The 17,895-nt window shown below is 44.7% G+C and overlaps 1 protein-coding gene across 1 annotated transcript in view; it reads right to left on the bottom strand.

Annotated features, from left to right (window-relative positions):
• The window catches only part of LAMC3 (laminin subunit gamma 3), a 105,479-nt gene that overhangs the window by 43,966 nt on the left and 43,618 nt on the right, over positions 1-17,895 (bottom strand). The window contains exons 9-12 of the mRNA XM_054997272.1: positions 10,309-10,425; positions 3,815-4,013; positions 3,272-3,384; positions 592-810 (exon numbers count right to left, since the gene is read on the bottom strand). Of these exons, the coding sequence (XP_054853247.1) occupies positions 592-810; positions 3,272-3,384; positions 3,815-4,013; positions 10,309-10,425 (648 nt within the window). The remainder of the gene's footprint in view (positions 1-591; positions 811-3,271; positions 3,385-3,814; positions 4,014-10,308; positions 10,426-17,895) is intronic.

Genomic DNA, 17,895 nt, shown 5'->3' on the forward strand with positions numbered 1-17,895 from the left:
AGCCCACAGGCAGCGCAGCATACAGCAAGTTGCAGCAATCTAAAGGTGACTATTGCATGGATTACCGAAGCTAGGTCCTGGGACGAGAGATAGGGCATCAATTGCCTGACCTGCTGAAGATGAAAAAATGCAGATCTGGCAATAGCTGCAACCTGGACCTCCATAGAAAGTGTGGCATCCAGGAGCACACCAAGGCTCCGCACCATCGATGAAGGCTGTAACGGCACTCCGTCGAGGGCTGGGAGCTGGATTCCTAATTCCACCACCCCACAACTCAGATACAGAACCTCTGTCTTCTGGGGTTCAACTTCAAGTGACTCTGACACAATCATTCTGCCACGGCATCCAGACACAGGGCCAAAGAGTCCGGGGCAGCGTCTAACAGGCCATCCATCAACAGACAGAGCAGGGTGTCATCAGCATACTGGTGACAGCCCAGCCCAAAACTACGAACCACCTGGGCAAGGGGGCGCAGGCAGATGGGAGGGAAAACAGCTTGCAAGGAGGATAAAATAAGACCACTTCAGTTCCTGAAAAAGCAGTGTACAGACACGAAAGGCTGAGAGGAGAGAGAGCTCTAGGAATTCTGACCTGTGTTAGGATCGCAACTGCCATGCTCGTTACAGGAACAGGGGATGCAGCTGGTAAATGGACCGGCAAAGGGTATTTCCCGCTTGAAGTTTGGAGCGCAAGACTCACAGAACTGACCCATATACCCATGTGGGCAGATACATTCTTCCACCCACAGTGCAGGCTGGGAGAGACCTGGGCGAGCAGATGTGAGTCGAACTTCCTTCAAGGAAAGCCTGCCTGTGGAAATTCCAAGGGATCATCAGAGAGAAAACAGCCTTTAAAGTCTGTATTTTTCTAAGGGAGTGAAGATGTTTATTCATTAAAAAAATAATATCACACATTCCACAGCCAGTGTAAGCTACTGAGACGGCTTGCAGAAGATAACTGTACATCATTAAAATATAAATGAGCATTAAAAACCAACCAATAATTTTAAAAGGCAAATGCAAGCTCTGGATGTTTGGTAAAATTAATAAGTCTTCAGCTTGTGCCGAAAGCTTAGCATCAGGCAGGTAGATAGCATTTCATAATTGGCAGGAGCGAGAAGGGGGACCACAACTGAAAAGCCCCCGTTTCTTGCTAAGGCTTGTCTTCGTCTCCAATAAGAGAGGGAGATGGAATGGGGCTTAGATGAAGATCTCAGTTCACAAACCGGCACACGCAGGAGCCAGCAAGCCTTCTGGTCCCCTGGTCCTAAGCTGTTTAGGGCTGTAAAGGATGCATGTGTCTATGAAATATGCAAGGAACAGAACAAACCTCTATCCAAAATGTGGGATTTACATCCAAATTTCTTAGAAGTACAGTCAAGACTCTCAGTAAGAGAGTCTTCAGTTGGGGATTGGTTGACGGCTTAAATATACCTTAGATTAATTATCTTTTCATCGTCCCCAGGTGTGCCAGGACTTTTAATCAGATGTGTGCTGCAAGGTCCATGCACAGAACTTAATTCCCAGGGGACCCAACGCAGTCTGGGACCACGGTAAACAGGAAGAAGGGGTTTAGGACTCCTCTACACATATCATTTTCCTGACTTGAAACTGCCCCAGGGAGCTGCTCTTAATCCTACTGTGGATATTATATGCAGCAAGCAGTACCTGTAAGTTTCCCCCAAAGAACAAATATTTGATCCCTGGGAGCTGTTTCAGACCAGAAAAATAGCACAGTGGGAAGTCGTAAGCCCCTTCTGTCTGTGCATCCTGGTCCTAATTCAGATCGGGCCCCTTCACACCTGAGAACTGAGTCCTGAACATGGAATCTGCAGTGCATATCCGATCATAGCTCCTTGTGATGGACCCACGGAGGCTGTGCAGATAATGTCATGTACATTTTGGCCCTTGGGCTCTGTGCCTGGATTCCATGCAGCATGCAGAAGGACAGAGAGAGAGTGGGGGGGGGGGGAGAGAGAGACACTAAGAACCAAGCTACAAGTGACAAATGACACTTGAAGGGCAAGTGAACAGACTCACATGATCACTACTTGATCACATAAGGGAATAGGATCCTACATGATCAAGTGGAGCACAAGTGGAGCACAAGTGAACAGGGAGGAATACACGTGAGTCTGTTCACTTGCCCTTCAAGAGTGATTCGTCACTTGTAGCTTGGCCCAGAGAGAGACAGAGACTGGCTACTGATTTCAGCAGTTAACTTTTGCCAGTATATCTTCTATAAGAGATGACCTGCCTGTCTGTTGTCTTTGCTAGAACAAGTTCCGCCCTTTTGTCAGAGGACTTTTCCTGGGGGTTCACTGTACCCTAAAAGATCTTTGTCTTCCAGAGATTATCAGCATTTATCATTCTCCTTTCCTTGCAATTATACTTTCTAAAAACTGTTCTTCGTTTTTTAAAATTTGAAAATAGGTTTGCTGCAAGCTACACAAAACAAAAAGGCCCACTATGTTACAAGAAAAAGGGGCCACTCAGCTTTATAGAAAAGTGACATAAAATCCGGAAAGAAGACAACAGCCTTGATAACTGTTTTCAATAAAACTGTCTTTGTTATGTTAGTTTCAAATAACAGGAGAAAGTATAAATGTTGCCTCTGTCAAAAAGCAAAAATGATCTGGATTTAGCATTCTGCTGTTACACAAGTGCTTGTTCTACCATATAGATGTGATATAGTCCTTCCTATGACTTCAGACTGCAGGAAAAGTGTCATTAAGGCATAGCTGACTTATGGCAACCCCTGCTGGGGTTTTCAAGGCAAGAGACTAACAGAGGTGGTTTGCCATTGCCTGCCTCTGCAACCCTGGTCTTCTTTGGAGGACTCCCATCCAATTATTAACCAAGGTTGGCCCTGCTCAACTTCTGAGATCTGACAACATCGAGTTTGCCTGATCAAGGTGGAGGACTGCATGTTTAAATGTTTCACAAGAACAAAAACCTTCCTGCACAAATAAATCTAGCACGTAAGGGAATAGGATTCTAGAGTAGCCTTCTCCTATGCTTGCTTCCCATGTACCGAGACTTTCTAAAAGATGGAGTTATATGGAGTCTGAAATGGTAAAACTCAGGGATGGCTGCCCCTAATACTGTTTGCATACACCTGAAGGTTTGCTACTCCAGCTCAAAGCCAAGGTATTCCAGGACAACCAAAATCAATCTCACTGTGCTTAGAAGAGCTGCCTTCTTTCCTTAGCTCCAGCACTGCCACCATGCCAAGAGCCCGCTTGCCTCCCCCAGCTCCTGTGACCACATACCCTGTCTGCCGCTGCTTTCAGTTCGGATGCGAAGCGCCGTCAGGTTGGAGAGCAAGCGCTGGAACTGGAAAGCCGACAGCGTAGGTTGCATCTCTTTCTCAGTCTCATGAAGTCTGTGAAAGACCAATCCGGAAATGGAAATGGAAAGCTCTTCATGCACAGCCTAAAAGACTGCTGCTGCTCACTTCAACTAAGGAGTACTTTTCAGGTCTCTGCTGGCTTCTGTTCCGAGCCCCTTCAATGGCCATTTGCACCCCCCTGATAACTATTAAAGCATTGCCAGTCCAATCTCCCTGCGATCTCCCTGTTATTACTTCATTAGAGTTACTTGAACTGCACTGAACTCCACTGAATAGCTTTGTGGGGCAATTGCTTTAACGGTCTACAAAAGAACAGTCAATATGTCAGGTATATCTAGTTCTATCTAATCACACACACACTTTTAAAAAGCCCTCCTCTTTATTTTGGTGTTTGGTGATCTAAGCTGATTACTTTATCCTGTTTTACAGGAGAGGCAAAGGACAGAGGTGAAAAGATAGATACCTGAACGTCACTGTCTGTTCTTCATGGTGCGTGTTGTTCACCTGCCCATCCATGTTGGAGTACCTTGCTGACACCATAATGCCCTCCCCCTCTAAAACCAGCCAGATGGGCTGCTGGGTTGCAGGGGTGCTGTCATGTGTGCGAAATAGCACCGAGAGGAGTTGCCCGTAGCTGAGGCGCTGGTCATGCAGGAATTTCTCTAGGAGATGGGAGGAGGATAAGATTGATTGGCAAAGCGGGTTTACAGGGAAGGCCTGTTGTTGACGAGGGCCCTTTGTGTCACTGCATACATTAGACTGGGAAACACACATTTTTCTTTCCTGTGCATACACATCTCAGAGATCTTTGGTGAGTCCGCATCTTTTTATGGTATGAACTTATATCATCTTTAAAGCACATGTTCCAGAACTCCAAATGCTAGTTTCCTCATTGGGCTGCAATGTTTCATTAATTAATTGGTTAATCAATTTTAAACTTTTTGGTTGACTAAAAAAGCACTCCTGATTAATTTGGCAACACTTTAAAGAAAATGTTCATTATTTTAAATATGCCCTTATAAAACTGTAGCAGGCAGGCTACAGTTTAGAAGTGGCATCTCCCTCACACAGGAGAGAATCTTCAAAGAGGCATCCTCCACTCCTCTAAATACAGGAGGGAATGCCTCTTCTACGATGGGGCTTGCTTCATGTAAAACCAAAAGAAACATCTTTTTTTCAACTTGAAAACTTTTATTTATTATTTCATATTTATATCCCGCCCTCCCCGCAAGCGGGCTCAGGGCGGCTTTTGTTTGAGACATATGCCAATCTAAGCACATGTAATTGATTAATTCATGTGATTCACCAATCATTTATGTGATTCAGCAAGAAAGATTTCTTTAATGGGGTGAGAGGCACATGAAAGACAGAAGCCCACAATAACAGGAAACTCAACTAGCTCTCCCAGGGCTTTCTCTCTGGCTCTTCCCAATCCCAGGACCTCATTCTGTTATTATGCACCTCAGCCATTTTCTTTCACGCAAGCTTAGGTAAAAGGCTGTTTATCCCCTTCCTCCCCAGTGTGAAAGAGCAACAGAGGGCTTTGGCAGAAGCTTTCCCTTACGATGAACATAAGCTGCTCACTTCCTTCTTGCCTCTGCCTTGGCTCACACCAGGTCCAAGCACTTAAGATGCATCGTAAGGGAAGGCTAAAGCCCAGCCCCATGATGTCGAAAAAGGACTGGCAGGCGGTGCTGGAAAATTTGGACAAAAAAGTTACAGATGGAAATAAAGAGATGGAGAAAAAGGTTATGGAAGGAAATAAAGAGCTTAAAGATATGATGCAGGAGATGGAGAAAAATTTGAAGGACTTTAAAGAGGCATTTAAAGTGGAGACGGCGGAAATATCCAAGAATATTAATCAAGTCAAAAATGATCTACAAGTCACACAGCAGAGAGTTAACGTAGTAGAAAATGTAACTGATACTTTGGCGGATGTACACAGAACGGAGATGAGAGGAGCGAAGGGAAGAGTGGCCACAGTTGAATGTAAACAAATGGGGAAAAAACTCAGATTTCGTGGGATCCCGGAAGTTTTGGAAAAATCAACCCAAGAGCATATCACAGAAATGTTGGCAGGTTATCTGGATAAAAAAGAAGTGGAAACGGCAGCTCTTCTAGACGTGGCATACAGGATAAATTCAAAATATGCGGCTCAAAAGAACTTACCAAGAGATGTGATTGTGCAATTTACAGCTAGAAGTACCAGAGAGTCAATTGTGAGTAAACAATTTCAGGACCCATTAGAAGTCGATGGAAAAACGGTGAGAATTATGAAAGAACTGCCTAGATCGGTGTTGTTGGAGAGGAAAAAATACAGAGAGCTGGTCCAGATGTTAAAAGATTTGAAAATTAGATACAGATGGGAAATACCAGAAGGGCTGGCTTTCGAATTTGGTGGAGTCAGGGGAAACATCAGATCCGGTCAGGAGATGGAAACGTTTATTAAGGATAATGAAAAAGACTTACCTAAAAGAGCTAAAATTTGAACATGGAGTGCAAAATTATATCTTGGAATGTAAATGGACTAAATTCACCTTCTAAACGCAAGACTGTATTCCACTGGCTTTTAAAACAAAAATGTAATATAGTGTGTTTGCAAGAAACATATTAAAAGGCAGGATGTAAAATATTTAAAACTTGCAAAACTTGGAACTGAATTTGCAGCGGCTTCCAAAAAGAAGAGAGGAGTTGTATTGTATATAAAAGAAGAGCTGCAGCCTAAGTTAGTTTTATGTGATGAAGAAACCAGATATATAGCAGTGGAAATAATTTGGAATTCAAAAAAGTCATTGGTGATTGGGATTTACACACCTAATGGTGCAAAAGAAATTTTTTTCAAGGATTTACAGAAACAGCTAGATGAACTGACTTATGCTCAAATAATCTTGGCAGGCGACTTCAATGGAGTTACAAACCTGGAAGAAGATAAGAAATCTAAAAGTGCACATAAAAAAGAGGACTTTTGCCAAAATCATTTTTTGAGATTAAAGAACAAGAAAGTCTGGAAGATGTGTGGAGGAGACAAAATCCTAAAAATAGACAATATACATTCTATTCAGCAAGACATTGGGCATTATCAAGAATTGACATGATCTGGGCCTCCAAAGAACTGGCGATATGGACTAAAGATGTGGAGATAATGCTCAAGGTAGGCTCAGACCACAACCCAGTTATGTGGAGATTTGGGAAAAACACTAAAAGAAGAGGATGGAGGATAAATGAGGATTTGCTACAGAAAGAAGATAACATTGCATTGCTACGGAGGGAGACCAAGTTCTTTGTACAATATAATATGAATAAGGATGTACCAACCTATAAGGTATGGGGCACATACAAAGCAGTGACAAGAGGAATACTAATGGACTTGAATGCAAGAGACAGAAGGCGAAAAGAAGAAAAGAGACATGAAATTATGGAAAAAATTAAAGCCAAAGAGATACAACTTAAGAAAAGACCAGGGAAAAAGAAAATATATCAGGATATAAAAATCCTGCAGGAACAATTGACGGCAATGAACAATAAAGAATTGGAGTGGAATTTGAAAAAAATGAACCAGAAGTCGTTTGAGGGTGCAAATAAACCTGGGAAATATCTAGCGTGGCAATTAAAAAAGAAAAAGGAGAAGAAAATTATAACTAAGATTCGAGAAGATAAAATATTGATGGATCAAGCAGCTATTAGTAAAGCCTTTTTTAAATTTTATGCAAAACTGTATCAGAAAAAGTAGGTGAATAGAGATTCAATAGCGGAATACTTGGGAGAAAGTGAAGCTTCCTATAATTTCAGAGGAATGGAAAGAAAAGTTAAACAGAGAAGTGACAGAGGAGGAAATAAAAGAAGCCATCCAATCAACTAAATTAGGGAAAGCACCAGGTCCGGATGGAATAACGGCTAAGTTCTATAAAATGATGGCTAATGAATTGGCACCTTTTTTAAAAGTGGTAATGAATGAAATTTTGCAAGGCCAAAAGATTCCTGACTCATGGAACGAAGCCAATATATCGTTGATTCCGAAGGATGGGCAAGACCTGTCCAATGTCAAAAATTATCGCCCAATTTCATTGTTGAATAATGACTATAAGATATTTGCGAAAATTTTGGCGGAAAGGTTAAAGGGATGGCTGTTGGAATTTATTGCAGAAGAACAGGCTGGATTCCTACCTAATAGACAAATCAAGGACAATTTAAGGATAGTAACAAACGCTTTTGAATATTATGATAAGCACTGTGATAAGGAAGTTGGTTTCTTTTTCGTGGACGCTGAAAAAGCATTTGACAATTTGAACTGGGACTTTATGTTTGCCACTATGGAAAAGCTGCAAATGGGAGAAGAGGTCATACAAGCAGTTAAAGGAATTTATAAAGACCAGTGTGCAGCGATTGTAGTTAATGATGATTTGACTAAAAAATTGAAAATAAGTAAAGGTACGAGACAGGGCTGCCCACTGTCTCCATTGTTGTTTGTTTTGATCTTGGAAATATTGTTGATCCAAATACGAGAGGACGACACAATTCGAGGCATAAAAATAAAGGAATTCTCCTACAAAGTCAGAGCATTTGCGGATGATGTAATGTTAATAGTTGAATATCCAATACATAATATGCCAAAAATATTAGACAAAATAAAGGAATTTGGAGATTTGGCTGGGTTTTATGTGAACAAAAAGAAGTCGAAGATATTGTGTAAGAATATGACAAAGCAAAAACAGCAAGAACTAATGGAGATAACAGACTGCGAGGTAACCAATAAAGTGAAATATTTAGGGATTGAGCTGACTGCAAAAAATATAGACTTATTTAAAAACAACTATGAGAAATTATGGGTACAAATAGTAAGACATTTGATAAAATGGAATAAATTAAATTTGTCATGGTTGGGAAGAATAGCAGCAATCAAGATGAATGTGTTACCACGTGTGATGTTTTTGTTGCAAACAATCCCAATTATCTGAGACTTCAAACAATTGGATAAACAGCAAAGGAAAATCTCAGACTTTGTGTGGGCAGGCAAGAAACCCGGTGTGATAATGAAAGTATTACAAGATTCAAAAGAAAGAGGTGGACTGCAACTGCCAAATATAAGATTATATTATGAAGCAATTTGTTTGGTTTGGTTAAAAGATTGGATAACGTTAAAAGACCGTAAACTGCTGGCTTTGGAGGGATATAAGAAACTGTTTGGATGGCATGCCTATTTGTGGTACGACAAAGTTAAAGCGGACTCTATGTTTTTGCATCACTATATTAGAAGAAGCCTTTTCACAATCTGGAAGAAATATAAGGACTATTTGGAAGATGGTATCCCCTCATGGGTGGTACCATATGAAGTAATAAATCCGAGAGCTGCCTATAATGAACAACAGTGTTTAACTTACAAAGAGATAATGTTGACGGAACATAAAATGTTAAAAATAAAGACGGAAGAAGAGTTATCTTCTCATTATGGATGGTTCCAATATAGGCAAATCAGAGATCTTTATAATTCGGACTGTTTAAGGGAGGAATAAGACTGAAAAACTCGGAACTAGAAGAAGTGATTTTACAAGAAGGTAAAAAAGAAATTTCGAAAATTTATAAAATACTTCTAAAATGGCATACGGAAGAAGAGACAGTCAAAGTCCAGATGGTGAAATGGGCAATAAACTTTCACAAGGAAATAACAATGGAATCATGGGAGCATTTGTAGAAAAATACATTGAAGATTTCAACTTGTACCAATATCAAAGAGAATGTGTATAAAATGATGTATAGGTGGTATTTAACACCAAAGAAAATTGCGCTAGGAAATTCTAACATGTCAGATAAATGCTGGAAATGTAAAAAGCATGAAGGATCATTATATCATATGTGGTGGACTTGTGAGGTAGCTAAGCAATACTGGGGAGATATAATTGAAGTAATTAATGAGGTTTTACAAGCCCAAATAAATAAGAACCCAGAATTGTTGCTACTGAACTTGGGAATGGAAGATGTTCCAATGCAGTACAGAACATTGTTATTTTATATGATTACAGCAGCAAGACTTTTATATGTGCAGAAATGGAAAGTGCAAGACATACCAACTATAGAAGATTGGCTTTACAAATTGCTGTACATGGCAGAAATGGACAAAATGACAAGAAAGTTGAGAGATCTTGATCCAGGAAAATACATTGCAGATTGGAGGAAACTGAAACAATACTTGGAAAAAAAATGGGATGTGAAAGGAGGATTGTGGCAGTTTGAGAACTATTAATTTGTGATTTTATAAACAGAACAGAGAAGTAACTTTACCAGTAATGGGGAAATTTAGCTATTAAATAATCTAAGCCAGTATCAGTATTAAGGAGACTTTATTAAGAAATATACAGTTTAAATAGTGATGTAGAGAATGGATATAGTAGTAGATTTGATATAGTATGTATAAAAGAATTCAAAAATGCTTAGAATAAGAGATATAATATATATATGATTTAGAAGAATTTAGTTGAAAATAAGTTAAGTAATAAGATAAGTTTAGGGTTGGAAAGCTGTTGGAAGTCTGTAAGGAGGGGGGAGGGAAAGGGTGGGGGTTGATATATTATTGGTAAGATGGGGAATGTATGTATTAATTTTGTACTCACCAATAAAAATTTTCTTAAAAAAAAAAGTAAGGGAAGGCTAAAGCCTCTAATACTGCTCACCTAGAGGCTTAGAACCCTCTTCTTATGTGTAGGTCAATGCCAGTGAGCAGGCCATTCTTGCTGGCCTGTTAACCCTTAAAAATTGTTACCTATGCAAAGGTAGGTTCAGGTAACCGTGCTGGTCTGCAGTAGAAGAGCAAGATTCAAGTTCAGTAGCACCTTAAGAGACCAACTAGATTTCCAGGGTATGAGCTTTTGAGAGTCAACCTTCTTTTGTCAGAAATGCAAAGGTAATGTATGAAGTTGCCTGAAGGAGAGCACACAAATCGCTTCCTCTTTGCAGACGCCGTACCTGGTGCCAAGAAATCAGCCGCTGCCCACTGGCCTTGCTCCAGGAAGGTCTCTCCTTCTGTCCAGCTCAGTGGAACCCGTAGACCCTCAGGAGTTTCCATTCTCCAGCCCTCCAGTCCTGGTTGCACAAGGAAAAAAGAAGTCTGGTTCCATGCAGATCTTTTGAGGTTCTACTGAATGAGGCCAAGCCCTCCTTTTTTTCTGTTTGCAAGTCAGCACTATGGAGGTCCCCGCTTCAACTGGAGCCTCTGTTCTATTGTCAGTCAACAGGTAAACAATATCTCTAACAGGAGACAAAAGGGAGGTAAAAAATGTGCCGTTTGCTCTCTCTTTCTGCTGTCGCACATTGCTGCTGTCAGCCTTTTAATTTTGCCTGTTTTCTTTGCTGGTGTTCTCAGTTCATTGGTGACTTTAATGCCATTCATATTAGTCGATACAAAATTAATGTTAACAATTGCGTACATTTAGCAAGACCAGGGTAAATGTTTAGGGACTATGAGCAACAGGTTCATGCTGCCTGTTGCTGTGCTACTATGTGCTGTAAGTATGACTATGTAATATCTGCATCTTTTAACATCTCATGTTAATACTTAGCCTTTGCTTTAGTTCTCTTTTCAGATTTCTGGTTAGTTCCAGATTTCTACAATATAAACCCTATTGTATTGCTTATTGGATGCCCCATCCTGTTGATTGTATTGACTTTGTGTATCCATCTTGAGTCCTAGTGAGAAAGACCATAAATAATGTAAATAAATAAGTAAGGACTCCAAATGCCAAGATATGCTCAAGAATGTTTGTATGCAATCATGAGCTTATGCGCAGACAGCATACATACCCACAGGTGCTGTGTCTCTGTGCAGTGAATACATGTAGGTGATGGCAGGTCAGCATACTCATTCCCACCTCCTCACTTCTATGCTTGTTGGCCCTGTACATCTGCCATGCCTCAGGTGGGGTGAGCCACCTTACGCTGCCACCACTCTGGGATTTGGGGTCCCTTGGGAAGGCCCAGAGTCCCCTCCCAACCCTTCTGACCGCCGTAGCTTGGCCAATAAGCAGGCATGAGGACCCGGCAGAGTAACAACAAACAAAAGGGTTTATTTACAAGGAGGTCAGTTAATATCAAACAAACAAGCAAACAAGAAGCAAGGTGCCTTAGCAACAATAGATGGGTGACAGCCAAATAAACCGAAGGCCCTAGCGCAACTGAACTCCCTGTCCCTCTGTCTGCCAGACCTGCCTTCTCACCCTCCCTGGACAAGGGCCTCTCCCCCTAGCAAAAACTTTCTCTGACCTCCTTTCTGGGAGAAAGAAGACAGGCCTTTTCCTTCCCAGGCTTATATAGCACCAGCCTGCTGTGTTCTGATTGGCCAAAAAGGGTGCCAAAACTGCCCTGGGGCTCCTGGGAATTGTAGGCAGGCCTACTCCCACTGCTAACAGGCTTCTGAGGCCTTGCTAGGCCTTCCTGGCACAGCCAGATCATGACAGCATCTATAGAGATGTCCCGTCTGTAAATGTAGCATCCTTTCTCTCATGTTGGCAATGCTAGCTGTTACAGAAGACTTCTTTCTGATAAAGAAAGGACAAGCAAACTATATCTAGGTTGAATATTTCAAAGCTGATGGGGGAAAGGGGTATCAGCATCATAAACCAGAGCGGAATGATGAAAGCTCAAGGTCCTTTAAATAAGTCAGCCACAGGGAAGAGAAAGAATGATAAATGGACAAGAGAATCTCTGGGCAGTTTGATCAAGGAGTCTGTCTGTGCCACCAGTTGAGGTGGACTCTATGGTCTTAATGAAAACTTCTTCTTGAGAGTCAAAATTTATTAAATGAAGTAACTCTTATAGAAACCACCAGACATTTCCTTCATTCCTCTGTAACTAGAGGAAATGAGGCCTCATAAGTGTATGTTTTCGTTTACAATTTCTATATAATCAAAGATTGGGGATTATTTCATGACAGCTAATGCCTGGTCTCCTCAAACTTCTCACATTCCACTTGCCAACCATTTCTCAGTATTGGCAAAATAGTAAAGAGTCCAGTAGCACCTTTAAGACTAAGCAACTTATTTGTAGCATAAGCTTTCAAGAACCACAACTTTCTTCTGACGATGCATCTGATGAAGAGAGCTTCCAGTTCTGAAATACGATGACTGTTGTTCTAGACTTGCCCACTGTTGTATTCTCTGATTAGCTATGATACTCCAGCGTCTCTGCTCTGCTAGCCTTGAATGGGAGCTGCTTGGGATTGAACCTGGGACCGTGAGTATGCATAGGGCTGCCAGACCCCCAGTGGGGGCGGGGGATCCCCTGCCCCCTCCCTCCCACCCCGCCCCCACTTACCTGGCCGGGGGGGGCGCGTGCACCTTCCATGCGTGCCCCCCTGCGGAGCTGCGCGCCCCCGCGCACAGCAGCCCCAGGATCAGGCCTGTTTTGGCCTGGATCAGGGCCCCTGTGGAGCGCAGGAGTGTTCCTGTGCTCTGCAGGGGCCCACAACGGGCCCAATCCATGCCCGTTTTGGCACAGATTGGGTCCGTTTTGGCGCAGATTGAGCCCGTTGTGGGCCCCTGTGGAGCGCAGGAATGCTCCTGCGCTCCACAGAGGTCCAAAATGGGCCCAATCCACGTCAAAACGGACCCGATCCGTGCCAAAATGGGCGCGGATTGGGCCCGTTGTGGGCCCCTGTGGGGCGTGGGAGCGTTCCTGCGCTCCGCAGGGGCCCACAACGGGCCCGATCAGCGCCCAAACGGGGGCTGCATGATGACGTCACTCCCAGAAGTGACGTCATCACGCTTGCAGGAGCGCGCGGGCACACATGAGCTCCTCCAAGGTAAGAGCCAGGCCCCAGTCTCCCGCTGGGAGATCGAGGAGGCCTGGCAACCCTAAGTATGCACCATGTGTGCTCTACCACTGAACTACTATATACACGGTTTCGCTGCTAAAAATACTAAATCTACTAAGTCCGTTGGAACTTCACTTGCATCACATACAACTGTGGCATTTTTTTCATGAGTCGAAGAAGCTGAATCTCCCGCCTCATTAATTACCGTCTTAGGGGGAGCATTCAGACAAAAAGCTTCTAATATGCTGTCAGAAGCATCTGCCAATACTGATCCAGAGGAGTTAGCCGTGTTAGTCTGTAGTTGCAAAACAGTAAAGAGTCCAGTAGCACCTTTAAGACTAACCAACTTTATTGTAGCATAAGCTTTTGAGAACCTGCCCCATTACCCACTTTTAATTTTTTAACATATTTGTCTGTCTTTCTGCTGCTCTATGCACATCTCATTTTTGTTTCTTCTCTTTAAAAGACTCTTAAAATATAAAGGGAGATGGCAGTGATAGTGGTGCTGGTGGTGTGACCTGCCCTTGCTAAGGACTCAACCCAGTTTTGAGTCACAACAACCTTCCAATCTGGTAAGGAGGGTCCGGTCCCCTACTTTTAAAAAGGTTGGTTACCATACATAAACCCAAAGCTCCTTTACTGGAAGAAATACTGGGCTTAGGTGGAATAACAGTCTGAGTCCGAATCAGCACAATGCAGCTCCCAGCATCATTATACGTGCTCTGGACGGATGAAATTGCGCCTTTACCTATGCTGTGATAAACACAGCTTTGTTCAAAAATATGATTTCCCCAAAGCTCTAAAACCTTGTCTTTAAGTGGCTGGCCAGAAACAATCTGTCGTTAACATCATAGGCAATTACACAGTATAAAGGCCAGATCCAATATAAACTCTGGGAGCACATTAACGTTAATGTGGCAATTCAAATTCTGTTTTAAATATAATCAGGGTATATTTTAATAGGATGGTGTTTCAATGGATGGTGCCAACTGTAATATATGTAAGGTGGAAGAAATACTTAATAAACCGTCTGGTTCACTTATGGACAATTTTAACCCAATTACAGTGATGGATATTGACAGGATCCTGGCATCTGTGAAGGCACTACTTCTGAACTGGATCCTTGACCGTTTTGGCTGTTGAAATCATGTATGGTCCACATAAATGAGCCCTTGAGGTCTATCATAAATCAGTCACTTACTTATGGCACGATCCCAAGGCCACTCAACAGGTGCTTATTCACCCGTTAATTAAAAAAAAATCCCTAAACAATAATGATCATCCAGGAGATGTCAGAGATCAAAGCGGGTGAGTGGCGCAGGTTGAGCAGGCCAGCGAGTGGATTGAGAGGGAGCCTGGGTGAGGGATACCGCCCCTCCTTCCACAGAGCAGGGTCCTGCAGCATCCCTGGCACCCCTTTGACGTCAGGAGCAGATCGCCTGGCGCCCCGCCCAGTGGCGGCCACTGCAAGCCCTGACACCGCTCATTCTCTTCCCTTGTCTTTCTGGGGTTTCATTCTGTGCTGCATTCTGTTCTACTTTCTTTGTTTCTAATTTAACAAGGAGAATTTTATAAAATTAATTCTGGCACTGGATCATGTATAGTTTGATGCAACTGTAAGTTCTTTCAGTTCATTTATACCTCCCCTCTATTACTAATGTGCATGTGCACACTGGTAAAACATTACAAAAAAGCAATTTTTCTGTCATTGTACATACGATTGCAACTCCTTTTCTGTGGTCTTTGACTGATGTGCACATGCATGCCTGTGCATTGTTAAAACATCATACAAAACAAATCTTGACACATCTGTACATGTATTCATATCCTGATTGCTTTTTTTGCAATGTTTGATCCATGTGCGTGTGCGTGATAGCCTAGGTGAGCCTGATCTCGTCAGATCTCAGAAGCTAAGCAAGGTCAGCCTTGGTTAGTAATTGGATGGGAGACCTCCAGTGAAGACCAGGGTGGCAGAGGCAGGCAATGGCAAACCACTGTCAGGATGTTGGCATCTGCCATTAGTCCCAAGGGTGGAGGATGATGCAGCCAAGCTGCTCTTCCAAGGTTGTGCAGCTGGGTTGTTTCTTCAAGGTTGTGCAGCTGGCCGGGGGGCCTTGAGCTCTCAGGCGTTGAGCGTTCAGGCATTCAAGCCCAACCCCCCAAAAGGGGGGCGGGGACTGATTACCCGCAGTGTGTCAGGTCCAGTGTATACCTAAACTGTACTGACTCCATTTTCTAATGCTTCTAGTGTCTAAGTGCTTTCTCCCCAGGTGCACCAGTTCCCAGGCAGCATTCCCACTGGAGGAGACTGTTTTGTCTAACACCGTTCCACCAAGCATTGGCCTTGACGGAGAGCAGCTTCCCAGGACTGAGAGATGTTGTTTTGAGAACTGTGGGGGGGAGGCTAATCCAGATGGGTATTGTTACTCTGTACCTTATGCTTGCTCTTCATTGGTAACAATGATCATGTACCATCCTGAGTCTCCTATTCAGGACAGTGGACTATAATGGACCTTTTCTGCAGTAAAGTTTCCTTTTTCAAACAATGGACTTGTGTTTGCTTCTAAAGGGAACCCTGTAGTGAGAGCCTTATTTAGCCACAGTCTGACATTTTGTTACCAATCATGTCTGAGTCGGGCCCAGCGGAATCCAAGGTTGTCCCGGACAGGGATCCTTTGTTTGATCCGTATGCGTCTCCCGACAATCAACCTGTGCAAGCCCAAGACTCCCAGGAGCTGGGAGCAGCCGGGAACGGGACCGGAGCCTCCACTTCTACCCCGCCTCTCATCGACCTCAGTGCTCGGGGCGAGACCGAAGGCGACCTCGGGGCAAGGCCGAAAGCGACCGCTCTCCCCTTGATCTCGGTACCCACCCCGTCGGAGTGGGGAGCCAGACCCCGAGAAATGAGAGAGCGCCGGGCAGGTGGACTACATCCGCGAGCTTCGATGGACGGACGCCGAAGCCTGGAAACCGTCCCTGAGCTAGATAGCAGCCAACCATGGCGATATTGGAACAGGACGTTCGAGCAGACGGAGGGGGACACGTCCCGCCGCGGCGTCCTGAGCTGGGATTATTCCGAACTTGCTCCGTGGAAAGAGCCAACGGAAGTTCCTGAACAAAGTTGGGAGCAGATACAAGGTCGCACCTATGCGGTAGATACCAGCATCTCGGCAGTGACGGGTATGGCCAAGGGAATCCTAGCTGCGAGATCGCGAGTCGTTCAAGGGGACCCTCCTCCTTGGGGCCCCTTTTCCCCGGTGAGTGCAACGAATGGAGGTTCCATGAGCGAGCAACCGGGGCCAAGTCGGATGCAACAGTTAGAAGCTAAACTGATGGATATGGAAGAAAGTTTGGCTCATGCCATTCATTTAATTTCTGCAATGGGAGCAGGAGAGAGACTGTCTCCTGAAGAGATGGCGATACAGATAGCTACCCTCCAAAGTGTCATCTCCTATCCGGTGGAGGAAGTCCAGCAACGGTCGTCACCTACCGGCGAGGGGGGTACCGACTCTGGCGCATTGGAAGAACAACCCAAGGAATTTCCCAAACAGCAGGAAATTCCACCGAGAGGCGATAACCCGGTTGAGCCACCCGGAGGGACTCCCACCGAACCTCCTAACTCGGGAGGGGATGTACCGCCAGACGGGACTCCCGTGGAGAAGCTTACGGAAGGGGAAGAAAAGCCAAGTGATACACCGGTGATACCCCCCCGTACTTCTTCTATAACGGTCCGGCCGGACCAATCGGGAGCACTCGCGGCTCCATCCGAGGAGGAAGCCCCCCGTCAACCGCAAGAAACTGTTCCCGTCGGGCAACCTTCGGGAGACGGTCTACCAGCGCTACGAAGCCAGTCCTTACTTCCCAGAATAACGACGCCCGCAGGGGCAAGCCCGCGCGGCCTTCCACCCGTCCGACCCTCACCGCTGCGGCCCCTCTCACCTCGACCGCAGCTCATACCGTTGCAGCAGCCACAGGACCAGCCCGCCTTACCACCCCCGAATCAACCGGGAAGGCCTGCACCACTACGACACCTCCAACCCCCTCCTCAGCGGCCGATCTCCACTCAACCACCCCAGCCTCCTCCACCTCGACAGCTACCGCCAACGCCTCCCGTGTTACCAGCCTGACCAAGGCTGCCGCCACCTGCTCGCCCGCCACTACAGCCTCCGGCCCAACCGAGACCACCCCCGGCAGCTCAACCACGGCAACCTCCGCCAGCACCGCCGGCCCAACCTCCGCCGGTTCAACCGCCGCCAGTACAGCCGCCACCGTTGCCCCAACCGAGACTCCAGTTACCTCCTCCCGCGCCCCAGGCGCAATTAAGACTGCCGATGGACTTCTACCCAGCACCTGCTCCGAGACAAGAACTCCCGATGGGCTGGGTGAAACTGGAAGCTACCTTCGATGGGGATCCCTCCAAACTGGGATTTTTCTTGGTGCAAGTGGTACAGTTTTTCAACCGGTGGGGACACCTTTTCGGCAGTGAGGCCAGTCAAATTGAACATCTTGGATCTCGCTTACAGGGCAAGGCAGCAGATTGGTATGTAGGACTATATAACGTTGGGGCCCCAGAACTTGATACTCTCCAGGGGTTAGTGGATGCTATCCGAGCGCAATATGAAGACCCCTTAGAAGAAACCCGGGCCCGAACAGAATTACAAGCCATCAAACAAGGCAGCATGTCAGCAAGAGACTATGTCACAAAATTCCGGCAGTTAGCAGCCAAGTGCCCTAGGTGTGAGGAG

Source organism: Eublepharis macularius, chromosome 14 (genome assembly GCF_028583425.1).
Source record: "Eublepharis macularius isolate TG4126 chromosome 14, MPM_Emac_v1.0, whole genome shotgun sequence".
NCBI lineage: Eukaryota > Metazoa > Chordata > Lepidosauria > Squamata > Eublepharidae > Eublepharis > Eublepharis macularius.